Source organism: Cyclopterus lumpus, chromosome 11 (genome assembly GCF_009769545.1).
Source record: "Cyclopterus lumpus isolate fCycLum1 chromosome 11, fCycLum1.pri, whole genome shotgun sequence".
Lineage (NCBI taxonomy): Eukaryota > Metazoa > Chordata > Actinopteri > Perciformes > Cyclopteridae > Cyclopterus > Cyclopterus lumpus.
In genome coordinates this window covers 11,106,132-11,129,009 of record NC_046976.1, presented here as the reverse complement: position 1 = coordinate 11,129,009, position 22,878 = coordinate 11,106,132, and the positions used below count along the sequence as shown (strand labels likewise).

The 22,878-nt window shown below is 43.1% G+C and overlaps 1 protein-coding gene across 5 annotated transcripts; it reads right to left on the bottom strand.

The window, feature by feature from the left end:
* Positions 1 to 6,784: 6,784 nt before the first annotated feature.
* On the bottom strand, positions 6,785 to 22,041 carry yrk (Yes-related kinase). Of its 5 annotated transcripts, XM_034545948.1 has the most exons (14): positions 21,864 to 22,040; positions 21,636 to 21,705; positions 16,019 to 16,062; positions 14,914 to 15,174; positions 13,857 to 13,959; positions 13,341 to 13,439; positions 13,062 to 13,165; positions 12,748 to 12,897; positions 10,584 to 10,739; positions 9,823 to 10,002; positions 9,128 to 9,204; positions 8,879 to 9,032; positions 8,633 to 8,764; positions 6,785 to 8,126 (listed from the first exon to the last, which is right to left on the bottom strand). In XM_034545948.1, exons 4-14 carry the CDS (start codon positions 15,149 to 15,151, stop codon positions 7,918 to 7,920), a joined length of 1,602 nt encoding a protein of 533 aa, XP_034401839.1. In that variant the 5' UTR covers positions 15,152 to 15,174; positions 16,019 to 16,062; positions 21,636 to 21,705; positions 21,864 to 22,040; the 3' UTR covers positions 6,785 to 7,917. The 5 variants fall into 5 exon arrangements, with proteins under 5 accessions (XP_034401839.1, XP_034401838.1, XP_034401842.1 ...); XM_034545947.1 differs by lacking the exon at positions 21,636 to 21,705 and having other exon boundaries at positions 21,864 to 22,041; XM_034545951.1 differs by lacking the exons at positions 21,636 to 21,705; positions 21,864 to 22,040 and adding an exon at positions 21,368 to 21,627.
* Positions 22,042 to 22,878: the final 837 nt, after the last annotated feature.

The window sequence follows — 22,878 nt, the reverse complement described above, 5'->3', positions numbered from 1 at the left end:
CACATAAACCATATGCGCAGACAAACAAAAAGGCAGACAGACGTTCAGACAGACAGACACACATCTGACGTAAACATACTTCACACAGACCAGATACAGTGGCTGCTCAGCCAATGATGTACACAGGGGACTGGAGAAGTAGCTCGAGAACACTAGTCAACAAAAACCAGGACCCCCCACCCCCTTCTGACTGTCTCTCTCCTGTTGTTTCTGCAGGAACCTACATGTTGTAGTTATTTTAAGATGAGGAGGACTGTATAACCCCTTCCTCTTCACCCCCTCCTCACTGTTCCATCTCTCATCTCTCAGCAACCCCTCCATCCACACACACACTCCTAGTTTGTCTCCCACAACACACTCTCCCATTCCCCAACTCATTGCCAGCTAAATCTCTCTCTCTCTCTTTCTTCTCTTCTCTTCTCTCTCTCTCTCTCTCTCTCTCACTCAGGCAGGCAGTTTCCTGGCGCTGCTGATGGCCGCCCCTGCGTCAGGTCATGTGACTAACCAAGCCAGCTGGGAACAGCTAGGAGTGTGCACATGTGCGCACTCAAAAACACATACGGGATTGCGCACAAACAAGAATACGTCTAGAAACACATGCAAATACAGGAAGATGAAACCAACCACTTAGGTGCAAACACAGAAAATCTCCCACTTACAGTTCACACAGGTGTGCACACGCACACACAGAGATGACATGTACAAATAGGCAGAAACACACATTTGCAAGCAAAGCTGCACGCACTCACTGACGCACACTCCACGTAGTCACGCTGGCGAAAACTCACAGACGCACTTAAAAACCTCACACAGTCACGCATATCTACCTCACACACAGAGGACACACAAACCAGATGCTTGGACCCCGACACACACTTAGACCTTGAGGCCAGTGTTTTGGAGAGGGGCCTCTGTGCTGCGGCCCTGACTTCCTGACTCCTCCTTCTCCTCTCTCCATACTCCTGTTCCACAGTTGCTGTGGGAGACGCTGCTGCAGCTCCCGTTGCCAAGGAGAAGGCTGCTGGCTGTTTGAACAACAATGGCCGCCTTGTGAACATTCCAACTGTAGGTACTGACAGCTCATCAGCCACAGCTTCAACATCCACAGCGCTCAAAAAGCACATGTAGACACACACATGCTGCTCACAATACACACCGACACCATGCCACTGTACTGTACCGCTCATATTCTTGGACTCACGCCTGAAAGAGGTAACACTCTCACACACAAACACAATAAGACATGCACAAAAAACACACACACACACACACACACACACATCTGTGCACGCTCTAAGAAATTATGACTTCTGCTGAGAGGATAAGAAACCCTTCTTTCCCTCTCTTTCTGCCTGCATCTCTCGACCATCTCTCTCTCTCTTACACACACACACACACACACACACACACACACACACACACACACACACACACACACAGTGCGCAGTACATTCATCCATCTTCCCCCTTCTCCCCGACTACTCTCTGTCTTTTTCTCTTATCTCTTTCTCTCTCCTCCCCCTCCACAGCCTCCTGCTTTCACTCTCTCACTCGCTCTTCACTTGCTCATCCCTGCCTCTCTCTCCCTTTCTGTCTCAGGAAGTGTGTGTTCTCACTCTCACACACACACACACACACACACACACACACACACACACACACACTATCATCCTGGCACACACACACACATGGAGGACACACATTCACACAGAGAGAGAGGCACACACAATCTCTTTCTCTCCTGGAAGGTAGCGAATATTTTTGTCCCTTGGGGGCATACACTTCCTCAGAGAAGGAGGGAAAAGGCAAAGAAGAAAGGAAATTAAAAAAATAGAGTAGAATGGGCAAGAGGGGAAGAGGAGAAGGAAGGAGAGGAAGGGAGAGAGAGAAGATAGGAGGGAAGAGGGTGAAAACTATATTCACGGCAGGGATTTATAGACAGACCCCTGAGTGCTCTGATTATCTGTTCATATTGATGGGACGACATTGAAGCCACGCTGGTGGAACGTTGAGACGGTGCTGAAGCCAAATTGAGTGAGTGGGGTGGGGGGGCGGAGGGGGGTGTTGAGGAGAATCACTAACAAGTCTTATCCTCTGACTCACTGTTTTTAACACACATACCCAGACACACATGTATGCACACTCACACGCTGCTAAAAACAAAGATAACTCTTACACACAAGCATAGGAAGTCAGACACATAGTACATGGGTAAGTATGTTGATCTGCAGATAGATGTGTGTGTTGTGTGCCAGACACCGAGAGAGATTTTGCGTGTGTGTCTGTGTGTGCGTGTACATCTGTGCGTCTGCGTGTTTTCCCCATCTCTAGCTCCTCTTTAATAATTGAGCTGATTCTGTCCAGCTTGTTAGGGAGGTACACAGCAGCTTCACACTCTGTCTTTCTCTCCTTCTCATTCTCTCATGCGCTCCATCTCTCCCTCCTCATCCTTCCATCTTGCCGCTCTCCCTTCATTTATCACTCTTTTTCCTTCCTGACCCCTCCGTCCTGTCTCTCTGTCTCTCTCTCTCTCACTCCTTCCCTCCCGACTCTCAGTCCCTTCCCCCAGCTCTACTCTCCCTCTTTCTCCGCAAATCCCTCCTGTTCTTTGACCTCTCCCTCGCCTCTTGCAGTTTCAGCGCCTCCCACCCCCTCCAACCCTCTCCACCCTGCTGCCCTCCATCATCCCTCTCCTCTTGTCTCCCTCTCTCCATCCTCTGGAGGTGAGAGGTCGAAGCTTCCTCTCCACTGTCAGACTAAAACCGGCTGCAACCAGCCCTGTGGAGGGGTGGGGGGTTGGTGTGAGGGAGACGAGGAGAATGAGGAGGTAGATGATGAGGGACACATAGGAAAGGTGCAGGAGAGAGGGAGATGGAAGTGGAAAAAGAAGAAGGGACTGACTGGAGGACAAAAAACACAAGGGGGGGGTGGGGGGTTAAAGGGGAAGGAGGCGAGAGAAAAGAGAAGGGGAGATTTCTTCTATTGAGTCAGTGGCTTTGACGCGGAGGAGCCGTTTTATGAATGTATTGTGTGGGAGGTGACAGAATGGAGCATACAAACACTGCTTACACAAATGCTAAATGGTGTGTGGGTGCATCTGTGTGTCTATACCTGTGTGTGTGTGTGTGTGTGTGTGTGTGTGTGTGTGTGTGTGTGTGTGTGTGTGTGTGTGTGTGTGTGTGTGTGTGTGTGTGTGTGTGTGTGTGTGTGTGTGTGTGTGGGAGGTGAACCACGTTTACCTGCCTGTGGCGAAAGCTATTTCACTTCAGGTGACGATTAGATTAATTGGAGTCGTAAAAGACAGGACCCTTCACTCCAAGGACAAAGTAATGACTTATTCTTCTAAACCAGTTGCTAGTTGCATAGAGGTACATATTAAAAGTTGTAAAATATTCCTGAAATGTCCAATTACTCAATAATAAAATAAGAGGTTTAATAGGATATAAAGATGTTTTTAACAGAAGACAATGGAAACATCTCTGATTGGGAAACAGCAGCAGAGAGGAAACATTTATATCAATAGCATTTAAATATTATGCTTAAAGCCATCCTCTAATCGCTCTAAGCCATCAGAATATAGCTCTAAGCACTAGTAAACCAGCTTTTGTCACTATGAATAGATTGTTTATGCGAATCTGTGACCTAAAATCAATTTTGTGTGTATTTTGGGAGGCATTTTTAGGTTCTGAGTAATAATGGCCTGACTCAATCACAACGGTGGTGTAAATTCCCTTTGCTTAAATGGCAGTAATATATATGTTGGGGGGGTGCCAGAATGATCTTCAACTGACTTTGACAAAACATCTGTAACCCCAAATAAATCTCTTTGTTGCATTTGAGAAATCTTGCGCACAGCTAGAAGCCAAATTCATTCCTCAAATGAGATTATTTGTAGTTGTGAGGAGAAGCCTGAGATTGTTTTTGGAGAATCAGCATTTGAACAGACTCAGTCTCTGGTCAGAGATCCTTTCTGATTTAGATTACTGAAGCTCTGTCTGGTGGCAGGTTTGTGTGGTCTTATAAGACCACAAAGAGCCTCAAATGATTTAGTCTATTTAAACTGCCTCTAAACCACTACACCCCATTCAACAGGTTGCACCTTCCTGAACATCACTGAAAATGTCCCGAAACACCAGGACATCAGTGACAGTAAATTATGTCCACTATGTCTTCTTCATCTCCATGACGACCTCCATATCAAGAGGACATCTGACTACAGCAACCGCACATGCTGATAGGCACAGAGAGAAGACAGGTGATTGGTTGAGCTGTCGGCTGTCATATCGGCAGGGTGTATCTTTGTGACACTGCAACACACACACACACAGGCTTGTCATGCCATCAACCCACATGCCTACGAACTGCAGCAAGGCGCAAACAAAAGGTACTTCCACAGTGTGCACACACACACGGAAGTGCATGCACACTTACACACACACACACACAAGTACACACACACAGCTTTGGGACGAGCTGTGGAGTGTTAGGTGCGCTGACCCTGCCAATGAGGACAGGAGGAACATCAACGGAGCTACAAGGCCGTTGCTATGACAACTAGCCCCGCTCACACAGGTAGGAAGCACAATAGGCTTAAGCTGTTATATGTTCACATTCTCTGTTTCTCTCACTCCCTCTCTCTCACACACACACACACACACACAGGGCCATGCACTCAAGACAAGTCTGACAGACAGCGGCTGAATGCCAAGGTAAGGCCATTTCCTTTGAATTCCAGCATTCAGAGGGCTGAAATTATTCATTATGTCCAAGTGGGCCAGCCAATAAGAGAACTCACTCTTTAACCAGCAAATGAGAGAGTGAGACTGGCTGAGTGTGAGACAGACAGATAGACACACAGACCAAGCATCACTCTGCATACTAACGGCACCTGCGGGTAGCCTGTGCACGTCTCTGAGGGGCCCTTAAATAACGAACTGTCACTGCCCAGACATCGACATTGACTTCTCTCTCATCCTCTCTCTCCTCTCTTCATGCACTCTTTCTTTCTTTGTCACCCCCCTCACAGACGAACGCTGATAATCACCACCATGAGCACGCCTTGTCTCTCCAGCACATTGGCCCTGTTGCCACTGCAGGATGTGCTGGTGCTGTGTCCTGCCTAACTGCCCTGACAACTCAGGGGGCTGCCGGGATGGAAACCTCGGGACTGGACGGACGCTCACGCCAACCTTGTGGTTTCCTGTTTATATGTGAAGAAAACACCTGTCCATCATCAGGAGCTGGACTCACAGTCAAACCTCTGGTATGTCACTGGCATGTAAATTTAGTATTAGAAAAGTCCACCCACAGATCTAGGGAAACAGCAAATAAACAAGACAAGTGTGTGTGTGTGTGTGTGTGTGTGTGTGTGTGTGTGTGTGTGTGTGTGTGTGTGTGTGTGTGTGTGTGTGTGTGTGTGTGTGCCATTACCTGGGGAGGTACTGTATCCCGCTGCCCTGCCTACACTGTATGTAAATTCAGTGATAATAAAAAGGTAATAGGTAAGAAGATTTTAGATTAAATAAATTAAAAAAAATATATTGGGGTTAACAGGGTTCATTGCGTGCACATTTTACCACATTATGTGTGCGTGCGTTTTGTTTGTGTCGGAGCATCATCATACACGCTGCATGCCCACAGTGAAGTCCAGATGACCCAGCGGCACGAGCAGTGCTAATGAAGAGCTCCGTCCGTGAGCGGCATTGATGAGGTTAATGTAAAAAAACTCAAAAGGAAACGTAGCCAGAGGTGCGCAGCACCACTGGCTGAGCGGACAGTAATCTAATTTTTGGTGTTGTGTACACAAGACGCTGCACGCGCACTCACCAAGGGAGAGAGTCTGGGGGCTCGCGCTGCCTGCTGTTGCGGTGGCGGGGCTGGCTGGCGGGGATGTAGGCTCGCACGGCTGTCGGTGACGGAGCTGCTTTCGTCTCCTCTCCCGGGTCACGGAGCCGTTGCCTTGACGGCTGCAGCCGTCGGCGAGCAGCATGTCCCCTTCATTTGGGCTCCCCGCGTCGGAGGGAGATAGCCCTCCCACATCAATGTAAACGTTGTCTCCTCCTGTCGTCGCGCGCCACCGTCTCGTGAGGCTCAATGGAAAAACCGCTCCTCTGGCTCACATCAATATCTGCACCCGCAAAAATGGGAAAGCAAAAACACAATAGGAGGGGGAAAAAATAAATAAAAATGGTGAGCAGGGACAGTTTTGTCCCCAATTAAGGTGCTGACATAACGGCGCTCGAGCCCTGTGCTCCGGTTTTGGTGACAGACACGGGACTCCCCAGTATGCGGGAGGCGAAAATCGACCGTGCGCCCGTGCGTCTCTGCCTCTGCAATTCCAGCTCTCTATCTCTCGTGCGCCCCAGTCTCCGTTGTGCCTCTCCAACGTGCCTGGCTGTCAGAACCATCCGGGCATCCGTAGCTGGCCTCACTTTACACCTGTGGAATTGTGGGAAAAGTAGTTTACTGAAGATCGAGCATGAATGGGGGAGTCAGTGAAGAGAGCGAGAGACAGACAAGAGTGGGTGGAATTCTGCTAATAGTTTCCAGTGCCAAGGATCGCAATAACATTAAGAATATCCTATATGATATTTTAGAATAGCTCAAAGTTAAAGCTACACATTAAGTGGGAAAATGTCAGGCCTACTGTAAAGCAATTTCTGTTTAGGTTAATTTATTAATTCACATTTGTTTACACAGATGTACTATGTTGTCTCTTTGACATTACCTGTGAGAAAAATAGCATCCAAATATAAATAGAATAAGAGACATGTCTTAACCAGGAAAAGATATTAGATTTTTATTACAATAACATAACAAGGCATCTCATAAAATCATATAAAGGTTACACTCTTTTGTCAAAAAAAACACAGAATTAAAACATTTTACTTCCAGAGACCACTGACATTGATCCCCTTGATGTGTAATATTTCACCCAGTCCTCCCAATGGATGACAACTGAATACATGTTAATATAGAAGTTTTTGTGTTGCACAGATATATCTGAGTTAAATTAAAACAGAAAAAGAGACAGTTCATACAAAATTGTCATTCAAATGATCAGACAAACAAAGAGCATACCATCTCTCGTCTCAGACTTTACTAGCACGGTACTTCAAATCTAAAACAGCCCTTATTTGACCACTTAAAGGCACATGTTGGAGCAAGTTTGTAATCAGTTCCCCCCTTTAGGTGATGACATGGATCAGTTCAAAAGCCTTTTTAGATGATTGTAAGTCATATCTTACAGTGTCTGCATACATAATCTATCAAGTTCACAATGATCATTTAATGTTGTCTGAAACCTGTTGCACCTTCTATCATTTCACATATTTTTCTCAGGCAACCAGTTCCCCTTCAAAGCTGCTCTTCTCAGAAACAGAAATCAAAAAGACCTGGAAATGTATGGCAGCTGAACAAATCATGTACCAGCTCAACTTCCCCCCCACCTCAACACAACCATCTACATCTTCTTTCAGTTCCTTGTTGTCATGGTTACAGAGTAAAGCAACATTACTGCAAGGCCTGATCAGCAGAGATCCGACTCTTCAACATGGTTGACTGATCTGTCCTAAATGAGCTGCACTGCAGTGATCAATAACCAAAAGGAGGAAACTGTCTTTAATAAAACAAAGCAATGATATGTATCTTAATGTGCATGTGCGTGTGCATGTGTGTGTGTGCGTGTGTGTGTGTCTGTGTGTGTGTGTGTGTGTGTGTGTGTGTGGTGTGTGTGTGTGTGTGCGTGTGTGTGTGTGTGTGTGTGTGTGTGTGTGTGTGTGCACAGTAGAAATACAAATACAATGAAGGCATATCGGTATATCTGCATGTATACATCCACGTCTGCCTTTGTGTTTGTCTGTCATTCACTTTATGTTTGTCCGTTCATTGCTCCACATCTGTCCTACACGTGTGTGGTCACAGGTTTTCTCCGGGCTGGTACTGCGGCTCTGTGGCTGTGAAGTAATCCTCCAAGAAGGACTGCAGGTACTCAAAGGTGTGCCTCTCATCAGCCTCTCGCCTCCAGCACTGCACCATCAGTTCATGGAGCGAGGCGGGGCAGCCCGGGGCACAGGGCATCCTGTAGCCCCTCTCCACCTGCTCCAACACCTCGCGGTTGTTCATGCCTAAAGGGAGGGTGGAGGGAGGGGGGGTGTGGATGCGTGAGAGGGTTCAGAGAAGGAGAGATGGAAAAACAGATAAAACTGATTTTAAAAATCCACACATATTGGATATGGATAAAAACCCAGTAATAAGTTATCTTTTTTTAAATGTGTTTTCTGACACTTTATCACCCTCATTCATCTTAAGTCTGTCTGTCTATGTTTTGTAGACTCAAATCTTTTGTTGTATGTGGTGCTGCTTTCTTTGGCATTACACTACTGTAAAAGATAATTAATAAACTAAGATATATTATTATATGACATCTGGAGTAACGGAACATGAACTTCAAATTGATTTATAGTAAGTTTAAACCGAAAAGAAAAATATTGATTTGATAAAAAAAAGTCTTATTAAAGAAATTGTCTCAAATAAGCAATACTTGGTGACATATTGTACGAGAAATCATTGTGGTATAAGAACACAGTAAAATCAGGAATGTGTGGGTGAACTAGCAGGTATCATCCCGTACCTGGGTATGGCACACGTCCCTTCGTGATGAGTTCAGTTAGTAGGATGCCAAAGCTCCAGACATCTGACTTGATGGTAAAGCGTCCGTACAATGCAGCTTCAGGAGCCGTCCACTTGATAGGGAACTTCGCCCCTGAAACCATGGCAACACAGTGAAGATGCATAATCATATAATTAGGATAGGTTATGTATAAAAATATAGGCACGGAGGCAGACACTCGTTGCACTGAATAGCTCATGCTGTTACCTTGTCTGGCCGTGTACTCGTTGTCCTCGATGAGCCTGGCCAGGCCAAAGTCAGCAATCTTGCACACCAGATTTTCTCCAACAAGTATGTTAGCGGCTCGCAGGTCACGATGGATGTAGTTCATCCTCTCGATGTATGCCATTCCAGCTGCAATCTGAAAAAAACAAAGAAACAACAACAACAACAGCTCAGAAAGATAGTAAAAGAGTTTCCTTTAAGTCTGTCATTGTGTGTATGTGTGTCACTCACCTGTGCAGCCATGTCCACCAGTTGAGGCAGCTTGAGACTCTGCCCCTCCCCATCTTTTAAGAAGTCCAACAAACTTCCTGAAAAACCAAGATTGTTGCGTCATGACTGGCCAGACCTTTTGCATCCTCTAGTTAATTCATATCTGCTGTGTATTATGGCGGGTACAAATAATAAATTCAATCACAATCAGATAGATTTGTTGTAGAATCAAAATTACTCAAAATGTTGCTCTCTTTCTTTTTAGTTTTTAGTGAATACTAAATTAATATTTTACCTGCCTCAAGGCCACCTCCACATGGAGGTCAAAGCTCAGAAAGAGTAAAAAGAGGAAAGATAATCCGTGGAGTTTGTAGTTTTGTTTTTTCCCCAATATGGGAGGCATGGTGGCTTGAACCCTGCTCTTCCAAATGACACATTTCTAGTTCTTTATTTCATGTAATTAGTTTGTTTGTCTGTGATTATATCTCAAAATGGTTGAAAGTTAGGACAGGGGCAGATCCAATGTTTGCAATTTCAATGCAAGATAGGGCATTTCCAAGAATGTTCTATATTTTCTCTGCGGCGACTACACTTACTACTAACACTCGGGGGAGGGGAGCTCACTTTTCAGTGTCAGTGAGGTTTCCAACCAACGGGAGGGATTCATTGTGTATCTACACTTCATCACAGGCATGACAGTTTACTCAGCCTGATACCTTGGCTCATGAACTCGGTAATAATGTAGATGGGCTCCTCAGACACAACGGCGTAGAGCTGCACCAGCTTGTCATGGCGGAGTCTCTTCATGATCTGAGCTTCCTCCAGGAAGGCCTCGGGGGACATGGTCCCTGGCTTCAGAGTCTTCACCGCTACCTTGGTGGTACCGTTCCACATGCCTGGCATGGAGACAAGGAGATATTAATGCACACATAGCACATGGAAACACACAAAGACATACGGCGCAGACACACACACACAAACATTGTCTGGCATACTGATGGTGATGGCTACATGTACATGCATACAGATGTAAAAATTAGAAGAACATGGTACACAATATGCACAGACTGTAACGAATACACACATGGTTATACTTCTGGTGCATGCACATGATTGCTGTTTTGGAGAACATGCATGACATGAGACAGAGTGATGTTAGGAGGGAGGGAGATTTTTCTGGCCTTACATCAACACCTTCAGGGAGAAACTTTGCCCGGCTCAGAAAACCGGACACACTCGCATTTAGTCAGAGAATCTGTACGACATGTTCTAAACAAATTGGTAAGACATGTAATTGGAAATACATCACATGGGAATACCAAGTGATACTGGGAAAAACATAAAACATCACTAACATAAACAGAAATAAATGACATTAAGCATGACTAACAATACAGGACATTAACGGACACTACGGACAAACAGTTCTCTCTCTGAGCCTGCAGAGGGCGTCAGAGGTTGGTGGTGTCAGTCTCACCCATCCAAACGTCCCCGAAGCAGCCCTGTCCCAGCTTCCTTTGCAGGGACAGAGTTTCCCTTAGCACCTCCCAGGCGTCCCGCCCAAGGCCCATGGTGAGTGGGGTTGAGTTGGGACAGGGCATAGTCAGGTAATAACACAGCCCATCATTAGTGCCTATTATGGGGAGGAAGTGGGAGTCAAGGAGGGTTGAGATGTAGAGAAAGGAAAGAGTGGAAGTGTATTGAAGAATGGGAGAAAAGGGTGATGTGATGGTGGGAAAAATGGAAAAGGAGATGGGGGGGGTGACAAATAGGTGAGGTGAGATGATGACACATGCACATGCAACAACAGGGGAGAGGGGAACAATTGTGCACACCTGGTTGTAAAACAAAGCCATTTCTATGCATTAACTGCTGCCTCTCCAGTTGTTATCACACACAGGGATGTATTTGTTTGTTTCACTGCTGCAGTTTTAAGACTCAATACACACCATTAAAAAAATGTGTCCAGACTACATATTTAAACTGTGTGTGTATCTTTGGAGTTTGTGTGCTCCAATCTATAAGTGTTTGTGTTGCAGACTGAGCAACACATACAGCTATACAGGGCTTCACAATGTATGTTTGTGAGAGTGCAGGTGTTTTCACACCAGAAGTGTTACTGAAGTTCTTGTCATCTGTACACAACTGAGACTTAAATGTATTATATGTACCTGCTCATCTTTTTAATACTTTATTTTATCCAGGTGTGCTCCCGCTGTCACCTTCCCCCACTGCAACACAGTCCCACCATTCCTACCCATCCAGACTTCTCCAAACTGGCCATTGCCCAGTTTTTTAATCAACTGGAGGGATTCGCGGGGAATCTCCCACATATCCTTGGTCTTCACTGATAAATCGGCCAGCTTAGGTATGCCCCGCTTGCAGCTGCCAATCAAACGGCAGCACAGTCCCGCCGCTCTCTCTGAGAGAGAGAGAGAGGAGAGACAAACAAGCAGGCAAAGGAAAAAGGAAACAAAGGGAAAGAAAACGGAGGGGAAAAGCAGCAAATGCAGAGATAAAAAAAAGAACAAGACAGGTTGCTTATGCGCTTATGCAACTGACAAGTTAACCAAATACTAAAGTACAAAGGCGCAAGGAAAACTCAGCAAAACAGACGCAAACACACATTCAGAGCAGCATCATGTACAGATACAAAAAATACATACGGGGACAATACAGATCATAAGTAAAACAAATACATCTGGACAAATCTCTATTGCTTTTGATGATTGTGTCAAGTGAATAATTCTTGCTGTAGCAACTCCTTGCCACTAGGGGGCAGATCTACACGGACAGAGAGTAGAGGAAGTGAAGGGTGTGAACGCTGCTTGTTGTTGAACAGCTCTGAATCTAACTTAAAAACTTAGTGGGAAAAGTATTCAAATCCTTTACTAAACTAAAATTGAAAATGTATGTCCATTACAAGTAAAAGTTCTGCATCCAAAATGATTCTTATGTTAAAGTACAAATTAGAAAAATCTACCAAAAGTAGTTCTTTCAGTTATGTAATATGTATAATAATACATAACTGAGAGCACTTTTACTTATGATACTTGTGGTAGTTTTTCTAATGTGTACTTTAACATAAGAATAATTTTGGATCAGTATGTTATTGTTTCTGATGTATTGACATGTACTGTAATTGTAATGTGTTGTTGGTCGAGGTAGAACTCTTTATAGATAATTGGTCTACTATTGAGTTTGATAGCAATGTATCATATTTTATAAGCTGATCATACTCTTTCAATGTAAAATCTGAATTTGGCAATTAAATGTAGCGGAGTAAAAAGTACAATTCTCCTTCTGAAATGTAGTGAAGCAGAAAGTAGCATTAAATGGAAATGGAAAATACCTCAAAATTGAGGTTAAGTTATGTACAGTAAAAGTATTTACTTCTCCCTACTGGTAATAGTGTAATTACAGTATGCATCAAGTAGAGTAACATAATTAAAGTCTGTCATGCAGCTGGGCAGAAGGATTGAGCAACGAGTTGAAACAAATGAAGTTCATAGAAGCAGCAGCTTGAAGCATGAAAGTCCATCAGAAAATGGCAACACAAACATAATTTTCCCTTCGAAGTAGAATCAAAATAAAGAGGATGAATTTGTGTCCATGTGTGTGTGTGTGTTTATGTATGTTACCTGTGTAGTGCTCTACCAGCTGCTGCACTGTGTCGAACTGTGATCTCGTGGTGATGTAGTAGCCACCATTGTCTAGTTTGCGGATCTTATAATGTTTGACGTGGTCTCCCTTGTTATCGTCCCAGTCACGGATCGACAGAGAGTAAGCACCTGATAGAAAGAGAAAGAAATGAAAAGTGTTCATATATTCAGAGCAGAAAATCTCTATGAAGAGTGTGTGTGTGTGTGTGTGTGTGTGTGTGTGTGTGTGTGTGTGTGTGTGCGTGTGCGTGCGTGCGTGCGTGCGTGCGTGCGTGCGTGCGTGGCATCTTTACCTTTGGTAGTCTCGCTCTCTCGTATGAGGAAAGTTCCTCTCTGGTTGCCATTACCCAGCAACTGTCTCTCCGCATCCTTCCTCCCCATCTTCCCAAAATACCACCTGTCACCATGACAACAACACACAGGTCACCGCAGCAACACCAAGCATCCTTTGATCTCTGCCCTCAGAATACATGTCAATCATTGATCTTTCAACGTAAACTGTACGTATATTGCAGCAGACCTGCGCGTGTGCGCATGTGTGTGTGTGTGTGTGTGTGTGTGTGTGTGCTCACTCTTCGGCCTGTATAGAGTCGACAGGAGCTACGTAGTTGGAGGGGATGTAACCTGAGTGGCCTGTGTCCAAAGAGCGAGCCTCCCACCAGTCACCCTCTCTGCAAAAAAAGACACACTAAAAGTCAGTTTAGTGACAAAATCAGGGATACGGTACAAAGAGAGTCAGCTCACAGTTTGGTATGGCACAGGATGGAGGGTCATGATACTTTTTTAAATGTTGAAATTAAAAGTAACAATGACAGTGGCAAAAAATTATAATTAGCTTGTCAATATCGCCAGCAGCAGCTGACACTTCTGACAGGTCATGTGGCATGTGATGTAATGTGTGCACAAAACATTACCTTTTGGGATTTAAGACATTTAACACAGAATTATTCATTTCTTGATGCATTTTCTCAAATGTTTGTATGACAATACCTTATGACAAAACGTTATTACAATCAGGGGTGTTTTCCATCAAATTAGCAACATCTGTAAAACAGATGTTACTAAAATACAGTTGTGTTTGTGCTCACGTGTTGTTGATGATCTGGAACTTCTCTCCTTTCTGAAAAGTGAGGTCATCTTCGGTGCGAGCTTCGTACTCATACAAAGCTATAAAGAGGGTGACTCCACCACCTGCATACGTGTTCGCACAAACACACACACACACACACACAGACGTAGGCGCGCACACACACACACACACACACACACACACACACACACACACACACACACACACACACACACACAAGAGGGACAGAGGAGTTAACAGTTTCCAGTTATACACACTAGTTTCTACCACCGAACTAAAAACAGAAACTGTCTGTGAAGAGATGTCGTGATATCATGATGAGAATGTAAAGCTAATGGACAACATCTAAGTCCTCTTTCTTTGCAAAGATGCCTTTTATAGTTAGGAAGAAGCTATTATGAGCCTGCAGGAGTCTGAGTTACAAATTAAATGTCCATCTTCCAAAGTTAGTCTTTGTCGTGCCAACTTTCCTCTTTATATTACCGTCTCTTAACTGCATCTTAATAATGAAACAGACTGTAACTTTGACAGTTAACTACTTGATTTGTCTAAATGAGATGACTGAAGCATCACATTGACTTCCTGAATTTAAAATGCATTTTGGCACAAAACAAGTAGTATTGATTTTGTTATTGTAGAATAATAACTCTTTATTGATTTTGTTATTGTAGAATAATAACTCTTTCGATGTACATGTGAGCATTATTTTAAGACAGACTTAAACCTCTCCACTCTAACCTCTCTAAATGTGTTGAGGCAGAGAAGGACTCAAGAAGGATAACTTTGTACAAACACACCACACGTTTACCATGTTTATATAACGTTTTGGTAGAGAAACATGATCACGACACTCACAATAAAGAATTTGCTTATTTTTATATTGCAAAAGATCATTTTAGGATAGAAACAAACATCACTGAAGAAGTGCTGGGTTTACTTTGCTCTATTATTATTATTATTATATAATATGTTATTAGGTAGATTGATTTTCACCTTCTAGAAGCTAATATTCTAATATACTATTTTAATTGGGGCACACACACACACACTCCTACTTGTTATGACTCCAGGCCTCTGGTGTGTGTTGGTGTTGGAGAAGATGGTGCTGGATGAGAAGCCCTGGTTGAAGTCTGGGATGGTCTGAGTGGGGTCGGGACAGTAACGGCCCTGAGTCAAGGCAGCGGCCAACCCTCCATCTGCGTTGCTAGGAGACAGATCTGTAATGTCTACTGCTGCTGATGTTGCCGCTGCTGCTTTGCCGGACTTCTTCTGCTTGCAACAGGCACACCCCATGATAACCAGCACGGAGACGACGTCTGTGAAAGCAAGCGGAGTTAAAGAAACATGCCATAACTTTTTAAATATGTAAATGTCAATTTGGTTGATGCTTTAGTGATTGAAGTTGTATGCAGTTTATGAAAGCAGTTTTTACCTGGTACAAGTACAATATAATAATCTTTGTTTACAGAGATAACAAAACAAGGTTTTGAATAAATATAGGATATATAAATGCCAAATTAACCTGTTTAATACTCTAGTGATTTAGTATTTCACTTCCATAAAAAACAATTGTCAAAATTGAAGCAGAGGCCAAGCTATCCTGACTTTTTGTGCCTAGTATGGGTATGCCCCAAAACCACCAGATCCTAGATTTCCCACGATGCAACTTGATCTTTCCTGAGAGCACTTTTCAAACTCCATACCTCCAGTTTGTCACAGTAGTTTAAATTCTCAAGTCCAAGCTGCGATAACCCTGCCATCACTATGACATCATCAGGGTTATTTGTATATATATTATTTTGTAGTAATTACATAAGTGCCTTCACAGGCTGAGCAGTACTGGACTTCATGTGTGCAACTAGTGGATTGACCCTAAACTAAATAATTTCTCACCAACTTAATTAAATATATTATCACTGCTTATGTACAAAATGAAATAAAACGTGTGGATTATGACAAGATTCAACATAATAAATAAGTACATTTAAGCGTTTGGACTTCAAACACAAGCTTGTAGAAAGTGAAAGCAGCTCACATAAACAGCATGCAGGGGGTCACTAAACCTAAGAAGACTGTCCAGAGAGAAGTTACAAACTTATAAATGGGGAAGTGGGGTTGGAGCTACAGTAAGGGGAGAAGGAGAAGTTAACTTTTTCTCACCTGATGTCTTCCTCTGTCAGATCATCTGTCAATCACCATCGCAACTGAAAAAAGGGGGGAGGGGGGAGTGACAAGTGGCGGAATGAGAGAGCAGGCCAAGAGAGGATGAGTGGCAGAGAACCGGAGAGGGGAAAGGTTTTAGAGAATGTGAAGGTAAGGCTCAAGAGCGTTAAAGCGTGAATAAAGAGATGCATGAAGGGAGACACGAGGATACAGAGAAGTTTGAGAAAAAAAGGAGACAGAGAGAGATGTGAGGTTAGCCACTTCCCTTTTTGCTTTGCAGTTTCGAGAAGGGTACTCAGTCATTATCTGGACAGCAGCTGTGTGTGTTTGTGTGCGAATGTGCATGTATGTGTGTGTGGTGGCGTTTGTGGTAAACATGGACCTGTAAATGTCATCATTAGACACAGCTAACTGACACAAAGTGAAATGTGTTTCACAAAGAGTAGATGTGCACATCTATACGCAATCCTGACTTCCAGTTTTGAAGAGGAAATTACATACAGAGACAACTGTAAAACATTGTAATGGTAGAGAACACTGGCTTTCCTGATCAACAGGAGTGTATTTTCTTTCAGCAGTGTTTCTTCAGGAAATCAAATATGCGAAGCGCCTTTCTAACGGACATTCCTCAGAGCACCAGTCGACAGTTTACTCGGCTCACAGCTGAAGGAAAAACGTCAAACATTTCGGGAAATTCACTTATTTGCTTTCTATCAGTGAGTTGGATGAGAAGATTGATACCACTCTCGTCTCATGAGAAGCTACGGCCAGCAACCAGTTAGCTTAGCATGATCACTGGTATGGGGAGAAAAGCAAGACCAACTGTAACTAAATATTATATTATTATTATACATTTTTTGTTTAATATTACAGAATCGTAATTGTAAGGTTTTTGGTGTTTTTCTTTGTCGTATGTGATCGTGAACATTTTATATAGATATTTCAATTGATTGGCAGCTTAATGAAAATAACCAATAATGAAAATACTCTTAATTTACAGCCCTAGATTGAACTTTATGGTCATTTTGGACACTGTAGTTTTTAATATTTAATATTTATTATTAGAGCAGCCTTAGGATTCAAACATCCCCACCTACTGAGGAATGTGAGCGAAGCCACACACAGGAAGATCAATACAGGTTATGGCAGGGAGCAATGAAAAAAACAAAAGTAATTCACTTTCATTATGAAAACACATCAAAGCTCCCAGTGAACACCGTCAGGTATGTCTCGTCCACACCACAAATTCCCACAAAATTCCTCTCAATCTTTAAAGCAACAGTGGTTATTATGGGCTGTATCCAGGAGAGCAAAATATGCACACACACACTCCCTCACATACACATTCATTCACTGTATCAGATCGGCCATCAGGAGAGCTACAGGAAGTTAGCCCTGTTGGAGTTTCCTGTCCACCCTTCTGATCACTCCCCCCTTTTCCTGGAAACTGAGGACAGAGTCCACTGACACACACACACACACACACACACACACACACACACCCCTCCAACAATAATCATTCATACTCTCTCTATCCAGCCTTCCACTGGACCAATGCTGCTGACTTTCTCTATGATGAACATTAGAAAAGAGGAGTGAGAGAGAAGAGGCCTCCTCCCTCATCTTTATCTCCCCTCTGCCCTTTCTCTCCTCTCTTCTTTTGCTGCTTTTCTAAGATTGGCAGATGACCAAAGACAGGATCAACAGCACAATAATGTGTAGTCTCACACACAACACACAACACACACACACACACACACACAGGACTGTTTGCCTGACGGCCATACAGTCATTGTTCTCCGTTGGGTTCCTGTTGATCAAATTTCTGTCTTCCTCTCTGCAAACAGAAGCTGCTCTAACACCTGATAATTCAGTTGACCAGAGGTTTTTTATAAATAGAGGAAACAAACACTAAAGTCACAAAGACTTCAACAATCAAGCATGCACAGAAAGCCAAACACTTGTGCACTCACATATGGACCTGTACTTTTCTAATCTTCTGACCGCTCAAAGCGCTTTAACACTACATGACATAATTCACCCATTCACACACATGCATACACTGATGGGAGGGGCTAAAGTTCCACCTGCAGGAGTAGCTAACATTCATACACCGTAGGCACAGCTACGGGAGCAATTTTGGGGTGAACCGCCGATCCTATGATTGAAGGACGACCCTGCTCACCACTGAGCCACAGTCGCCCCATATAACCTGCCAAGGTGTGAAATGAAACACAAGCCAACATGTATGTATCTGTTTCCTATTTTTCTCTTTCAATCAGCCACAAATCCAAAAGGTATGTAGAGCAAAGTGTGTGTGCAACATTTGGGTTGCACATTCAAATTGGCACACTAGTTGCTACTTTTTAGGTGTGTGTATAAAACAAGTCTGCATACGTACTGAGAATTACATCAGAGTAAATTAAGAACAGTGAGTTTCTCTTTGCTTCTTCAAGCAAAATTTAAAAAATGAGATACAGAATGCGAGGCGAACAAACACCATGTGCACCATGGTTTTGAAAGAGTTTAAAATATGTAATTTTAAATTAAAGCTAATGAGAGCTGTATTGATATCGTTGTGTACATAAAAAAATGAATAATCAAGCTGACTCTTCAGTCACCTTACACAAAATATGTTTAGCCTTTTGTAGTTGCATATGGTGTAAAAATAACATGGCACGGCCAATATTTCTCCATCATGTAACTGTCATTAATGCATCTTGCCACAAGTAGAGCCCAGAAACAAACAGCTTTCAATCATATTCATCTTACGGAGATAACCGTATTTCCTCCATTAGCTGTTTCAAATCTTCACTTCACTGACTGCTGACGCTCACAGCAGATTTTCAGAGCAACTGGCAGGAAGAAATAATTAGAATACAAGCAGCTTTCTCTGGTGGGGAGTAGTGAGCTATTGGTTTGTGACTACAAGTCTCTCTGCAACGACAGCATGGATTAAAACGTCCATCTTCATTAGATAATAAGCTCCGATGTTTGTGTTATTGAACGTTTTTCCAGGGTTGCTATAAAAAAAAATCTTGCCCATCGCTAACGGCCTGAAGACAAGCAAATAATTGAATTATTTTCACCATACAGGTTTTGACATTTCCGCCTCCACCCAAAACAATGAAGGTGAATTCAATTCTGGAATTTGCGGACTTCCAACACCAAAACAGTTCAATTGACCTTATAAAGAACTTTCCTCTGTAAAATCAGTGGATCATCTAACGGGCAAACGGAGTTGTCACTGTTGAAGCTGAATATTTATTGTTATCTCTCAATGCTGCGAGCAACACAAATTATGTTAAATATCGGGTTGGAGGCAGAGATCTTGGAGATGGATATCTCGAAACTTTGGCAAATTAAACCAAAACTATCTGCATAGCTGCAAGTTTTTTATGTATTTATTAGGAGAACTGACCCTTTGAGAAAAGATAATCACAGAACAGCAGGAATGAAAAAATGCATTCTGGTTAATTGCTTAAGTAAAAGTATCAGAACTTCACTCCATTACAAAAGTACAAATATAGAAGCATTATCAGTGAAGTGCACTAAAGTACCCAAAGTAAAAGCACTGAGTATGTGAAATGCCCCTTCAGTGTCATATTATTACATTGTTGGACCATTCTAATTGATGCAAGGTGGAGCTTGTAGGACAATCCATCATGTTTGTTTTTAAAATATTAATCTGAAAAGCAAGCAACACATACCCATGTTTGTGGAATAAACCTAATGGTATAACAAGTAAAATATCTCCCTCTGAAATTATAAGGTAACATAAACCTTAAAAATGTACATACAGCCCTTGAGTAAATATACTTAGTTATTTTCAACAACTGCTCAATGGTTTATTTCAGTATATTTGTTAACAATATAAGCAAAGCATTCGCACGCTTTCAGTGCCCTCTTATAAAATCACAATAACGTCAACCTTCATCATCACACTCGCAAACATCCAGATCCAAATGACACGCCCTTTCCTGCCCAGTGGATTGCAGATAAGCTGCTCCCAGCAGGGAATTCACTGCGGGAACACAGAGAAACACACACAATTGTTCAGATCTGTCGAGTTTCTGTACATTTTTTCTCCAAGATCTTTCCAGACTTTCTCCAATCCTCCTCTTTTCTCGTTTCACCAGCTCTTTTCTTACCTTTCTCTTTTCTCTCTGAATCGCCCCTCACTAGCAGGAAGCCCTCCAGGATGCAGAGGGTGAGTGGAGCAGGAATGATAGGACAATGGGAAGCAAGCTGTCACTGAACCCTCACACGCATAGCTCACATTCAAAAAGAGCATAAACACACACACTCAGAGAGGAACTGGAGACCAACTGGAGGTGGGGCAATGGAAAAGTAAGGTGTCCCGGTCATCGGAACGTCCTGTTTTCACATGAAGTCATCGTATCCTCCAGATACAGGTGGCCGAGGTTGCTTGTTAGAAGGCGTACATGAATTAAATTATTTAAATTCAACAGTCTAATCCTGTTTTTCAAGAGGCTTTGGGCCTGCTCCTATGGGTTCAACAAGAAGGGGTGGCTGACAAAAGCAAAGCCCCAGTTCAAAATGAGAGATACAGCTGGCAGCCTCCATCCAGATGTCTAACATCAGTCTGTAAGGCTCACCTTGGACAAGCGCTTCACCGTAACAGCCCTCAGCTGCTTGGTGGTAAAGCTGTGATGATGTTGACGTCCATTTCTTAACCCCACCAACTAAACAACATATCCACGCCTCCCTTCTTCCTGCCTGTCCCCGAGACTAAAGACAGGAACTGACCTCGTAAAGAAACAGGAAGTGATGAAGTTCGGCCTTGGACGGCCTTCGCTTCTTTCCCCCTTCCAACCCTCAAAATTCCACAACTTTACACAGCACACACGCCGCCATGAAATCAGTGGTAAAACAAAGCTTAATGTTGATTAATGTGATCCTCCTTGCTGCCCGTCATGATGAAGAAATAAACAGCTACAGCTAAAGCCACAGAAACCCGTCAGCGAGATGGACATGTTCAGGAAACATACAGCCCTGCCTTTTCCTCAAGGTGGTTTCCTGTAGATGTGTTGCCAAATAAATCACGTTTACTAAAGGAATATTCAGCCTCTGGAGCAAACTTGACATAAACTGACAGACAAAAAGATTTTCAGCCTAAATTACTTTCAGAATTCATCTCTCAAAAAGTTTGTGTAGAACACTGACAAAAACCTCCAGTTGATCCAACAAGATGCAGTCAGCCACACATCCAGATCCTATAAGTTACTGGTTGGTACTGGGAGCTTTTCAATTTAACAATACATGTACAACCTTCACTACAACCATGAAGGTTTTTGATAGCAAGATGTCCCACTTGTGACTAACCTCTGGTAAATTCCACTTTTTCATTATTGCAATGTAGGCTGCTTGATTTCTAAATATTTGCGGTATCCTTCCAGCAAGAGTGGAACTAGTGGTCGCTGACTTCATTTACTTTTCAAAGCCTCTAAACTTCCTTTTATCAACTCCAAAGTTACCCAATTTTCAGAAACACTGAAACCACCCAACCGGGTTCAGACTATATTCATTTAACAAAAAGGTATAGAGGGGTCTGGGCTATAGATGTTCATCAGGTTTGTTTCCTTTTACCTACCTGGGTTCAATTTAGAGTTGAGTCTCTCACTCTGTCAGAGGTGACTTTCCTCCACTCATATAAAACAAAGCTGAAAGGTTCAAAGCAAAAAGCATTTCATACGCAGTGTTTCATCAAAGCAACGGCAGTTCTTCAAACACAACCAACCCCTCGTTCTTTAATATTAGCCTACTTACATTTGACGTGTATCACGTTTTCAGATATTACATAAACAAACAAAAGACATACCGGCGTCGTTGTCCCGGGTATCCTTGTGTCCCGAGGAGCGCGTCAGCTGTGTCCAGTGGCTCGCACGGAGAAAAAGCCGCGAGCTCCTTCGTGGAGCAAGTGAAAAGAAGTGCGCGCGCGCCTCGTCCGGAAGGCTTCGGGAAGGGACTTCAAGCGCGCAATGAAGTCCACCCAGAGGAACGCGCGCGCGTAGACTGTAGAAAACGGATGTTTGATAGATATTAGAAACGATTCCGATATGGGCTACCTAGTAGAAATGTGGACTACCACCCACTTCATTTTAGTTAAGAAGAATTATTCTTCCGTGAAATAGGACAAATGGCGTTAAACTATCATACTGGACATTACAACATGAAATTAGCTTTTACAATAATTGAGAGCCATCATAATAACAAAGAAAAACACCACACCAGGCTACATTGCTAAATCATTGTTGAATAAGGCGACTTTGACATTAAAGTTGATGTTTTAGCTGTAAGCATATATTTTTTTTAAAAAGCACCAACTCTTGTTATACTGGAACCACGTGCAGCTTGCAGCACTCAAACACCAAGAAACCCAACAGTAACTGGTGCTGATGCGGTGTGGGTGTGAACTACAGGAAGACGCAATGAAACGTGCGACATCCGTAAAAATAGGTGCACTTTTGTACTTTTCTTCCCGTGTTGACATTACTCTTGATCAACACCAGGTCATGCACATACATCTGTATATTGTCATACTAATATTATAAATCACCTTGAAGAGTGACTTTGCAAAGTGAACTCTGGCGTCATTACACATTTCTTTAAGTCTTTGTCTCCATCTTGTGGCCAGTCACGGTAACTCCCGCTGCAACACATCCAGAAGTCTGGGCTTGTGGGGTGTGTGTGTCTTGAATTATATACACAGAAATGTAAATCTCATCATAAAAACAGTCTCTTAAACATGCCTTCAAAATAGAATAACAAATTTAAAAAGCAGATGATTCAGTCCGATGTTTTTTGGCAGAACACAGATCCAGCGAACACACTGT

Bases quoted from the DNA above. Each gene is read 5' to 3' on its own strand.
- yrk (XM_034545947.1), bottom strand. From the start codon at position 15,151: ATGGGGTGTGCCTGTTGCAAGCAGAAGAAGTCCGGCAAAGCAGCAGCG. The intron at 12,898-13,061 runs GTAAAGATGCCA...TCTTTCTATCAG, and splicing joins AGAGAGCGAGACTACCAAAG to GTGCTTACTCTCTGTCGATC. The intron at 10,740-12,747 runs GTAACATACATA...TCCCCATAATAG, and splicing joins GCTGGTAGAGCACTACACAG to GCACTAATGATGGGCTGTGT.